General features: G+C 46.4%; 1 protein-coding gene across 1 annotated transcript in view; it reads right to left on the bottom strand.

The window, feature by feature from the left end:
- Positions 1-1527: 1527 nt before the first annotated feature.
- Positions 1528-12802, bottom strand: part of ihh (indian hedgehog) — an 18381-nt gene continuing 7106 nt past the window's right edge. The window contains exon 3 of the mRNA XM_022762954.1: positions 1528-2268. Within this exon, the coding sequence (XP_022618675.1) occupies positions 1571-2268 (698 nt within the window). The 3' untranslated portion in view covers positions 1528-1570. The remainder of the gene's footprint in view (positions 2269-12802) is intronic.

Raw genomic sequence — 12802 nt, 5'->3', positions numbered from 1 at the left:
GGCAAAACAAAACAAAAGAAAACAGAAAAGCAACAAAAAGCAGGTGGAGTTTGGTGAAGAGCGCAGAGGACCAGACTCAGAAATCGTCCCGTTCTCGGCTCTGACTCTTAATTGATGGAGACTTGAGCTGGATATGGAGAGATATTATGTTTCCTCCTCAGTCATCCTCTTAAAGGCGCAGCAGCCTGTTATTATTAGCAGACAACTGTTGCATACATGCAACTGGTGTGTCGCTGTCTTTACGCGCGGCTTTATTTATGCGCACAGAGCTCTTTCCAGTCAGATGTGAGGGCTAAATCAGTCCTGCCCCCCCCCCGGCACACACATTCATCAGCTGCAGACACACAATGACAGACATGAAGCAGAGGGCTCCTGCTTTTCGAACAGGGAGCCGGTAGATGTCAGTGAAGGCGCGTTCACGTGCCAACAGGTGACCCACACCTTCATCACATCAGTGCGACAGAAGAATGAAGCGACACGCGGCTCATTTCCACATAATTTAATTTCAAAAATAAATCTTTTTAATATCTCTACACCCACAAAACTTCATGAACATCACTGGATTTCCTGTAAACAAACACTTAAATACACTCTATCATTTTCTCTAAATCTCTGTATTAAAGCGGGAAAGTTACAAACAACTTATTTACAAAGAGCACAGCATCCCTGTGGACACTAAAACTAAATCCCCTTTTTTACCTTAAATTCCATTAACTGGCTTTTAATATATATTATAATATTGTTAATGGGTTATCAGCTTGGTTTAAGGGCTTCAAGGTGAAACACCTTTAACACCTGACTGACGGTTGGGCTTTTGGTTCATGTTCAGGTGCAAATGAATGAAATTTGAATCCAGGTTTTTAAAAGGTTTTTCCAGATTAAGGCTAAATTCATTGATAAATTCACATATTGTAATATATTAAGGGTTTACCGTTTGGATTAAGGGTTTTTTGTTGTTGTTGATTAAAGTAACATTAAAGCCATTCTTTAATTTACAGTTTTCCTTAAAAGTGCCCTAGTTCATTAACTGTCCATTACTTTAAAATCCCTTAAGATGTCTTTTATTTGAACCTGAAAATATCTCAGACCTCTAATGAAAACTAAAATCCCAACCTTAATAACACCTTAAATTAATAATTACTATGTAATTTAAGGGGAAATCCATGCACCACTTAAAAGCCAATTAAGTTGAATGAATGGCTTTTAAATGAAGGTGTTTTGATGTGTTTAGTTTTTTAACTTAATGGACAAACTCCAGGATCTCTGGCTCCTTATCTTAAGATTAAGGTGCTCGGTTCATAAATTAAGGGATAATTGTCTCAGGTTTGAAGTGAAGCGTGTGTTTGAGTCTTTCTCACTCTGACTCGTATTCTCTGTCTGTTCCTCTGTGTCCGTTCACTCCGTCTTTTTTCCCATCAGGCCTCAGCAGGAACCCAATCGTCTCCGGTCCTGTCAGCGCCTTCATCACGGTCCTGTTCAGCTCGACAGGCTTGTGTTTGGGGTCCATGTCCGCCACACGGTGAGGGGGGGTTCAGGTTCCTGTCTGTTCGTTTTTACCTGTTCCCCTCCCTCACCTGTCGTCCTGGGCCACGCCCAGTGGATGGAGGCGTCCTGAGTCCAGCAGCACCCCCCCCAGCCAGTGTAAGAGCTGCGAGTACCAGTGGATCCCATCAGTGTGGGGTCCGGTGGTCCCGGTCCAGCTGTGCAGCAGCCTGAGGGGGGAGAAGGCCCAGTGAGCCAGGGAGTGCTGGTCCACCACGGCGTAGCAGGACGCCACCACCCCGTCCACCACCACCGTGCCCTGCCGGGTCAGCGGCGCAAACGCCCCCCTCCTCTCCCTCAGGCTGACCCGGGTGACCCGAGACAGACGCCCCTCTCTGTGCCTCTGTCCCGGTTTACCCTCCGACACCAGCACACACTGTCCCGGCCGGGCGTCACTGGCGTACACAGTCCTGAGGGCGCCATGGGCCGGCACCGCCCCCTCTGAGCAGTTCCCCTCTGATACAAACACCAGGTGGGCAGCGGTGAGCGAGAGCTGTGCCCCGGATTCTGTCTGCAGGGTGTAGAAGAGTTTTGGGGTCACGGGGTCACGGTCCAGGAAGGTCAGGACTTCGCTGTAAAGCAGCTCCCCGCTGCCGTCGCTGCCCGTCGAGGCCAGGACTCGATCACCGGGCCGCAGGTCGCTGATGGACTTCTGACCGCCGCTCTCCAACGTGACCAGAGCCGCGCCGGGGAAACAACCTCCAGACTTGGCCGCCACTGAGTGATCTGAAACACAGAGAGAGAGGAAGGTCAAAGGCGGTGAAGGGGGAAGGAAAATAAAAAATAACATTTAAAAATCATAAAAATAAAAACAGCAACATGAGTATTTTTATATTTATTTGGATTTAAAATACATTATTATTCTTCATCTTTTTCTTTTTGGCAGGAATGAGCTTCCGGAGAAAAAGGCAAGAGCACATAATAAATCTTTCCAACTCCCTTCAGATAAATATTGACTTTTTCTTTCCAACACAAAAGAACAAAAACTGAGCTGCAGATAAAAGCTCCTGTTTGCAGCTCTCAATAATGACTGTGTGTGTGTGTGTGTGTGTGTGTGTGTGTGTGTGTGTGTGTGTGTGTGTGTGTGTTTCCAGGCACTTGAAAGTGACTCTTGAGGACTGGAGTCTATCCGGGGATCAATATTTGGGGAGGGCAGGAGAGCTGAGGTCAGGTGATAAGATAAGTCAGGTGAAGGAGGAAGGAGCAGAGCGGGAAACTCAGCCAGCAGGTAAATCATCTGACACACCGACACCTGACTCCAGGTCAGACGTTTAAAACGTGTCTCTCCCAGGTTTCATCCATTTTTATTGATCTATTTTACATATATATAAAATTCCTTTATTTATTCTACTATAACATTTATTAAATTATTATTGTATATGTTACATTATTTTATTATATTTCTATATGTTTACATTTTCTTACAGATCCCAGCAGGTGGCATTTTTATTTTTTACTATACTTTTTTATTGAATACAATAATAATTTAAATTAATGTTATAGTAGAATAAATAAAGGAAATTTTATGATATATGTAAATATAGATCAATTAAAAATGATGAGAACCTGCGGAGAGGACACGATTTTTAAAAACGTCTGACCTGGAGTCAGGTGTCGGTGGTGTCAGATGATTTACCTTGCTTGCGCTGAGTTCCCGCTGCTGCTCTTCTCCTTCACTGACTTATCTTATCAACTGACCGTCAGCATCTCCTGCCCTCCCCAAACGTAATTGATCCCGGATGACTCCAGTCCTCAAGAGTCACTTTCAAGTGCCTGAAACACAACACACAAACACCACACACAACACCACACACACACACACAGCATCACACCACATCATTATTGAAGAGCTGGCAAACAGGAGCTTTTTATCTGCACAAAGCTCAGTTTTTGTTCTCTTTGTGTTGGAAAGAAAAAGTCAATATTTATCTGAAGGGAGTTGGAAAGATTTATTATGTGCTCTTGCCTTTTTCTCTCCGGCAAGCTCAGTCTGCCAAAAAGAAACAAGGATGCAAGAATAATAATGTATTTTAAATTCCAAATAAATATTAAAAATACTCATGTTGCTGTTTTATATTTTTAATGATTTTTAAATGTATTTTTTAATTCTTCCTTCCCCCTTCACGCGCCTTTGACACTTCCTCTCTCTCTGTTGTTTCAGATCACTCAGTGGCGGCCAAGTCTGCGAGGTTTGTTTTCACCGGCGCGGCCCTGGTCACGTTGGAGCAGCGGCGGTCAGAAGTCCAATACAGCGACCATGCGGCCCGGTGATCGAGTCCTGGCCTCTGACGGGCAGCGACGGCAAGCGGGGAGCTGCTTTAACAGCGAAGTCTGAACCTTCCTGGACCGTGGACCCCGTGACACAAACTCTTCTACACCCTGCAGACAAATCCGGGGCCAGCTCTCGCTCACGCGTGCCACCTGCGTGCTTTGTAATCAAGAGGGGGAACTGCTCAGAGGGGGCGGTGCTGGCCCATGGCGCCTCAGGACTCGTGTAGCCCAGTCGACGCCCGCCCGGGAACAGTGTGTAGCTTGGTGGATACGGGAGGGTAAATACCGGGCGACAGAGAGGCACAGAGAGGGGCGTCGTGTCGTCGGGTCACCCGGGTCAAGCCCCTGAGGAGAGGAGGGGGGCGTTTGCGCCGCTGACCCGGCAAGGGCAGGTGGTGGTGGATCGGGGTGGTGGCGTCCTGGCTCAACGGCCGTGGTGGACGCACTCCCTGGCTCACTGGGCCTTCTCCCCTCAGGCCTGCTGCACAGCTGGGACCGGGACCAACCGACCCACCAACTGAATGGATCCCACTGGTACTCGCAGCTTTAAACACTGGTGGCGGGGGGTGCTGCTATGACTCAGGACTGCCTCCATCCACTGGATGGAGCGCATTAGTAGCTATCTGGGGCGTCGGGCCAGGACGACAGGTGAGGGAAGGTTTGGAACAGGTAAAAACGAACAAGACAGTGAACCTTGAACCCCCTCACGTGGTGGCGGAATGGACGCCCAAACACAAGCCTGTCGAGCTGAACAGGACCGTGAATGAAGCGGCTGACAGGACCGGAGACGATTGGGTTCCCTGCTGAGGCCTGATGGGAAAAAAAAGACCGGAGTGAACGGACACAGAGGAACAGGACAGAGAATACGAGTCAGAGTGAGAAGACTCAAGCACGCAACGCTTCCACTTCAACCTGAGACAATTATCCTTAATTTATGAACGCGGAGCACCTTAATCTTAAGATAAGGAGCCCAGAGATTCCTGGAGTTTTGTCCATTTTAAGTTAAAAAACTAAACCCATCAAAACACCTTCATTGTAAAAGCCATTTCATTCAACTTAATTGGCTTTTAAGTGGTGCATGGATTTCCCATAAATTCACATATTGTAATATATTAAGGGTTTACACGTTTGGATTAAGGGTTTTTTTTGTTGTTGATTAAAGTAACATAAAGCCATTCTTTAATTTACAGTTTTCCCTTAAAAAAGTGCCCTAGTTCATTAACTGTCCATTACTTTAAATCCCTTAAGATTCTTTTATTTGAACCTGAAAATATTCTCAGACCTTTAATGAAAACTAAAATCCAACCTTAATAACACCTTAAATTAATAATTACTATGTAATTTAAGGGGAAATCCATGCACCACTTTAAAAGCCAATTAAAGTTGAATGAATGGCTTTTAAATGAAGGTGTTTTGATGTGTTTAGTTTTTTAACTTAATGGACAAACTCCAGGATCTCTGGCTCCTTATTTTAAGATTAAGGTGCTCGGTTCATAAATTAAGGGATAATTGTCTCAGGTTTGAAGTGAAGCGTGTGTTTGAGTCTTTCTCACTCTGACTCGTATTCTCTGTCTGTTCCTCTGTGTCCGTTTCACTCCGTCTTTTTCCCATCAGGCCTCAGCAGGAACCCAATCGTCTCCGGTCCTGTACAGCCTCATCCACGGTCCTGTTCAGCTCCGACAGGCTTGTGTTTGGGGTCCATGTCCGCCACACGGTGAGGGGGGTTCAGGTTCCTGTCTGTTCGTTTTACTGTTCCTCCCTCAGCGCTGATCGTCCTGGCAACGCCCAGTGTGGATGGAGGACGTCCTGAGTCACAGCCCCCCCAGCCGTAGCTATAGAGCTGCGACGTACCAGTGATCCCATACAGTGTGGGGGTCCGGTGTTCCCGGTCCAGCTTCGTGCAGCTGGCACCAGCACCTGAAGGGGGGAGAAGGCCCAAGTCAAGTGAGCCAGGGATGCTGGTCCCACAGCACGGCGATAGCGAGTGACCGCCACCACCTCAGGTACCACCACAGCAACCTGTGATTAACAGAGCCTGCGCGGGTCAGCGGCGCAAACGCCCCCGCCTCCTCTCCCGTCAGCAGGCTGCAACCCGGGTGACCCGAGACAGACGCCCCTCTCTGTGCCTCTGTCCGGTATTACCGATCCGACACAGCCACACACCTGTTCCGGGCGCCGGGCGCTACTGGCGTACACAGTCCTGAGGGCCGCCATGGGGCGGCACCGCCCCCTCTGAGCAGTTCCCCTCTGATACAAAACACCAGGTGCGGGCAGCGGTGAGCGAGAGCTGTGCCCGCGATTCTGTCTGCAGGGTGTAGCAAAGTTTTCGGGGTCACGGGGTCAACGGTCCAGGAAGGTCAGGACTTCGGTGTAAAGCAGCTCCCCGCGCCGTCGCTGCGTCGACGAGCAGACTCGATCACCGGCCGCAGGTCGCTGATGAGACTTCTGACGCGCCGCTCTCCACGTGACCAGAGCCGCGCCGCGGGAAACAACCTCCAGACTTGGCCGACCACGAGTGAATCTGAAACACAGAGATGAGAGGAAGGTCAAAGGCGGTGAAGGGGGGAAGGAAAATAAAAATAACATTTTAAAAATCATAAAATAAAAACAGCAACATGAGTATTTTTATATTTATTTGGATTTAAAATTACATTATTATTCTTCATCTTTTTTCTTCTTTTGGCAGGATAGGCTTCCGGAGAGAAAAAGGCAAGAGCACATAATAAATCTTTGCCAACTCCCTTCAGATAAATATTGACTTTTTCTTTCCACACAAAAAGACAAAAAACTGAGCTGCAGATAAAAGCTCCTGTTTGCAGCTCTCATAATGACTGTGTTGTGTGTGTGTGTGTGTGTGTGTGTGTGTGTGTGTGTGTGTGTGTGTGTGTGTGTCTTCCAGGCACTTGAAAAGTGACTCTTTGAGGACTGGAGGTCTATCCGGGGATCAATATTTGGGGTAGGGCAGGAGAGCTGAGGTCGGTGATAAGATAAGGTCAGGTGAAGGAGGAAGGAGCAGAGCGGGAAAACTCAGCCAGCAGGTAAATCATCTGACACACCGACACCTGACTCCAGCGTCAGACGTTTAAAACGTGTCTCTCCGCAGGTTTCATCATTTTTATTGATCTATTTTACATATATAAGAAATTCCTTTATTTATTCTACTATAAGATTTATTACATTATTATTGTATATGATTACATTATTTTATATCATATTTCATTATGTTTACATTTCTTAGCAATCCCAGCAGGTGGATTTATTATTTTTTACTATACTTTTTTATTGTTACCTTATTTATTTAATATATGTATACATATTTTAAAATATACTTTTTTAAATTATACTTATTTTATTATTTATTTATACATGGTTTTTTTTTACCTTTTAAATCAAAGATAAATTAGAATATGATTTTATAAGGGTGATAATTCTGCTTTATTAAGTCACAGTTGTTTGACTTTGACACTATTGACTTAATTAGACACATCTTGACACGTCATAATATGATTTCTAACATTATAATCTCAGATTATTTCATGTTGTGCACATGAATCAGACGCTATGTATTAAAGAGTGCAGTGTTATCTTTAACAATCCATAAACATATTGTAGATCTGTCTGTTGTGTTGGCTATGTTTTAGTATACTCAGAAAATGTTTTTCTTTAAAAGCCAGAATGAATTAGAGAGCAGTAAACTGCACACGAGATGAACTGATTGTCCACAACCTGATTCCTGTTTATTGAACCTTCAGCCCACATGACAACAGCCAGCTGTGAGGGATGAAATTTCTCTTGTTGATAGTCATTGTGGTTCCTGTTTTGCTTCACACATAACGGCACCCTCGGATTAATAAAATTCTGCCAGAATAAACTTCATTTGAATAAAAAAAACATCAATAAAAATAAAGTTGGAAGAAATCCTTTGCTGAATCTGATACTTGTGGGTGATCAATTAGGACATGAACATCTGATGAGAAGACCAATAAAAAAAAAGCCCCCAAACCCGTGGAGCCGGCTTTGAAAACACCATTGCCTTTCCTCACAAAGAACGACAGGAACCAAACCAGTGTTTCACGCTGCCGTCGCTGCTCGTTCCTGTTTGACCTCAGTGACATTGTGCAGACTCAAATGCTGGCAGAATTTATTAATCCTGTGTCCTTCCGATCCACAGTGGTCCCTGGTGCTCTGCTCCCCTAGTGGTTCTTTCCTCTGGACTGACTACAGGTCCGCAGTCTGCCCCCTGCTCACTGCTCCCCAGGAACCCTTTTCTTTCTTTTTCTTTTCTTTTCTTTCTTTCTTTCTTGTTTTTGAGGCAATTTCAAAGAAAAAACAGGAGAAAAAAGAAAGGAGCAAATCAAAAAACCGTAATGAAAAAAATACCAAACTTGATTCGCGTTGCCCTCTCTGATCAAGTCAAGGACTGGGCCCTCGCAACCCGATCTGGGAAGGGAAGCGTAAGAAGAGGAGAGGAGAAACACAGGAACGGGAAAAGAGAAGAAAAAGTAGGAAACAGGCGAGAAAGAAACGAGGGAAAAAGAAAAAAGGAAAATCTCATTACACACTCACAAGTAAAACATGTGTCGGGGGGGGTTTAGTGAGGTGTTTAAAGTTCTGATGCATTCTTCTACAGGTGTTATGGTGTTGACTTTCAGCACCGTGTGTCGACGACACACACGGTGCTTATCCTACTTTCATGCTAACCTGCACCATTCTTCCTCAGAAACACACCTGTTCAATACACATATGTTGAAGCTTGGAACGACCAGAGAGTCGGACCTCAAGCAGCTACAGGACGTTCCCTGCGTCTGATAATCACCCCTCGGTACCTACGTGCATCACTATGGTGGGACCACCTCTGAGGCGCCCCGACCTGCAGGCGCCACCACGGATCAACCAGACCACCATCCTGCGAGGAGGTCCAGTAATCCAGATCCAGCAGGAGACTGTTTCAGAGCTATAAGCGAACGTGCGCGCTAACAAGCTTCTCCACTAAGCCCTCGCCTCACACCTGACACCTGAACCCCCACTCGATGCTCTATACACCTCGACAGAACAAATGTGTTTTCTCTTTGCCTGGCACAAACAAAAAACTCTCCGCTGCTTTCTATCTTTTGAAAGCACGCCTCCACTTCCTTTTAGTGCGTCGCAAGTCTCACCTCCATCCTGTCGCGTTCAGAAAACAACTACAATTATGGGAAACGCAAATCATCAATATCAATAATGACCACGAGAAGCTGCGGCTTCTCATAGTCAAGCAACGGAGTTAGTTTGATAATTATACTGATACACAATGTCATGAAACATCGAGATGCCATCATAAAATGAAATATTAGACTTTCTATATTCTATTCTTTTATTATTTAGGGGTCTGTGTTTATAAGTTAATAAAAAATAAAAATTCCAAATTAAAAAGTAGAAATGTCTAATGATTTCACTGACATTATCTGACACAATGAAGAACTAAGAAACCAGTGCGACAGGCAGAGCGGATTGTTCACCGCTGGAAGAGGAATGGTCCTGACAGGAACTGGAGCATTAAACTACAAGAGCAAAAACAAGCTTGATCTGAGGCCTGAGTGATGGAGACTACACGGCTAAAACTCGCTTTCTGCTCTGCCAGCGTCACACACAGATGTTTTTTCCTGTGTGACGCTCCACAGCTGCCACGCAGCGCAGCGGACAGCTCGCCTAACTCCGCTGGTTTCTTTAGATTTGTTTTTCAACACCAGGAGCCTTCAGGAAACAGGCTGTTACCCGTCCCCATGACGCTCGAGAAGGAAGAAAGCCCACAAACAGTGAGGAGACGTGACGAGGCCAGCAGGAGCCAGAGGAAGTTAGTGATCAGCGGAAAAGGCAGCAGAAGCACTTCTGTTAGAAAGACTTTGCTGGCGGAAACAGAGAAAGCAGGCAAGTTTCTTCTGGTGCAAGACCTGCTCCTGCAGAGATGGTGGTTTCGTGGTTAAATATTGAAATGTGTTCCAAACACTGTGGGCCAGAGGACCCACGCAGTGTGACGAGGAGGGAAATTCATTTGCATAAAGAATAAAGAAATTACTTATTATAATGATTTTTAAACTATAAATTTTTAAAAATGTTCGAAACGAAATGAATCTTTTAAAATCTAAAAACGTTGAGATGTTTTCTCTTCCCTGTTGATCAGTCATGAGAGGACGCCGGTCAGACCACTTCCTCACCGCTTGTTTGTTATCTCAGTCTGAATTGCATTTAAAAGATAGCAAAAACTGGCGAGTGAAAGTGGAGAGCTGGTTAGCAAACAGGAAAGGATTAAAAGAGAGTGGAGAGACGGGAGGTGAGCGTCCCGGCTCTGGGTTCAAGTCTGCTCGGAAAACATTTTGGCCTCCGGTTGTTCGGGGTCGGACAGTGGGCGCCAACGCTTTTTGACGCTTTTCTAGGCGGAGCGTGAGTTGGAAAAGGTCGGCGCTGCTTTAAGGTAAGTTAAAGAGTCTTTCTGAACTTAAATAATAACTGAAATAATAATCTTTAGTCTGAATTGTGATGGAATCTGGTTCCATCTTCGTGTTCTTCTCAGGTATCTGGCCCTCCCCTCCTCTGAGCACCTGCCGCATCCATCTCACTGACTTGAGCTGCAGTGGATGTGGGGCTTTGGACTCGTAGTAGACGCCAGTCGAATCCCGCCTCCACCGCCAGCGGTGCAAGCATAGGCGTTATCTTGTTCTGTCGTGGGGTCGGAGGTGGTGGATGTTCCACCGCCCGGCCCTCGTAGTGTCAAGCGACTCCTCCGAGTGGTGCACGTCCTTTCGTCCAAGCCCTCGGTGACGCCGCAGCCGGACCCCGGCCAGAGGTTCATCCGAGATGGCCAGAGAGTTGAGCGCTTGTCTTTGCAGCGCTGCAAACACAGAAGACGGATTAGTGTTGATTATTATTGATATTGCATGGAAGCAGCTTTAAACACTCTTCATTCTTCGTCACAGACTGGCAGACGTGACCTCTGACTTCTGCTGTTTGAAATCCGATATGACGTGGACGTTTTAGCCCCGCCCTCTTCTGCTGCACCTTTTCAAGCCGGTCCCAGAAGACGGTCCTGGATCGGCTCTTCACCGACAGACCCATTCCTACTGCATCCATCCACTTCACCAAACGCCCGTCACCCATCAGCCCGTACCCTCCCACCCCCTTGTCTGTGGCTTCAGCTTTCCACAATGCACTCTGGCTGTCCCAGCTGGCCTGATTGTTTCCGGTCTCTGTGGCGCAGGCGAAGGGAGCCAGGAGGCTATGTTTGGGCGATGGGGGGAGCTGAGGGGGTGAAGGGGGGGCTGTGGTGGTGGGGTGATGGGGGTGGCAGCTACATGAACAAGAGGGTCTCAGGTCCCTCTAGAACCTGGAGTCTGGTCAAGGGTGAGCAAACAGGAGGTGAGAGGGCCCATTGGAGGGACTCGCTCAGCTCCCTCCTGCCTCCGGCTGACGCAAATAAATCCGCTCCCCCCCCGCACCCCCTTCCCCACCCCCTCAGTCATCTGGTCCACACCTAGGCTGCAGTTGGGTCGGGAGGGCGGGGGGGGGGGCAAGTGCTTCTCAGGTGACTTTCAAGAGACACCTGGTCTTGATTTTTGACCGGTTCACAAGGTGAGAATTGGTGTAGAAATTGTGCAGAGCTTCGGCCTGGGGGGGCGCTGTGTCATATTACACTCAATCTAAATTTAACAGGATGATGAGATTTTTAAAACTTCAGAAACCAAACCACTTAGATAAAGTTAAAAATGTGTCCTCGGCAACTGACACAGTTTTGTCCTGAGGGGGCGCTGTTCGCATTTTTTAAACTTTACATATCCTTGATATGAATATAAATGTGACAGGACGATGAGGTCAAGGTGAAGACAGACCTGAGACACGCGTCAACACACCCTGGGCCTTAAAGAGCCGATGAGGCCGCAGATGTTCTAGGGAAAGCTTTTGTTTGACATGGGAGCTGCGGAGTGCCTTCACTGTTTCAAAATCTAAAAGCTGTAAAAGACTAACAACTCTGATCTGGGTGAAACCTGGAGCACGTGAGGTTCATCAACCCGCCAGAGAGAGAGAAAGAAGAAAAGGTCTCATTAAATCCAGGTTTGTGTTTAAAGTTGCAGAGCAGCATCTAGGAATGCAAGCGTCATACGCAGTGGATGCAGCCGTTTCCTTGAGATCTCTCTCGTGTTCGGCCTGAAAACTGGGTGATTAAACCCTATAAATGTCTTTTTCCATGCTTGGCTGTGATAGAGAATAGCTCGCGGCTCGGTGGCCACAGATGGCCTTTTCACAGTGTTCAGTGGTGGATTTTAACGTCTTATGTTTTTCTCTGCGTTCGGTCCACAGCAGACGAGTTGGACTTCGAACTAAATCAGACGATACATTGTTGTTGGTTTCGCTTTCAAAGGTATCCAGATCGACGGGGGTTTCTGTAGGAGCAGGTTTCTGCAACTAAACGCTGGCTGCACAAACATTGGAAGCACAGGCTGACAAATGCGTCTATCATGCACACCTCCCGCGCTGCAGGAAAGTGTCCTGAACGGATCGTTTCGGTTTCATGTGACGTCTAAAAGGTTGTTTGCTTCACATGCAGGGACAGAATACTGAGAAAACCAAGATGTTGTTTCCAACCCGGTTCCAACGTTCACGAGGCTGTTTTCATTTTTCTTAATTGCTTCGCTGAGATGAAGAAAATCTTTATGCAACAAATCCCCGAAATAATCTCAGATACAAGTAAATTCATGTTCATTTGTTGCCGTTTTTTCACATGTGAAATTGCAGTAAAAGAAAATTCATCAAATCTCGAGTTAAATGTGAAGAAAGAGACTTTTAGCAGGGCGTCTTCTCCCCTGAACAGTCGGCGCCTGTACTAGCAGCGCAGCCGCACACAGGAAAAAGCGAACTAAACACTAAAGAGGGCAAAAAAAAAATAGAAAATCTGTATAATGTAAGGCTTCGACACAAGTGAAGCTATTTTGCAACATGTGCGCTGCGAAAAACAAAC

Source organism: Seriola dumerili, unplaced genomic scaffold (genome assembly GCF_002260705.1).
Source record: "Seriola dumerili isolate Sdu_G_001 unplaced genomic scaffold, Sdu_1.0 BDQW01000457.1, whole genome shotgun sequence".
Taxonomy (NCBI): domain Eukaryota; kingdom Metazoa; phylum Chordata; class Actinopteri; order Carangiformes; family Carangidae; genus Seriola; species Seriola dumerili.
The sequence above is the reverse complement of the archived record's forward strand: the minus strand, read 5'-3'. Positions and strand labels throughout refer to the sequence as shown.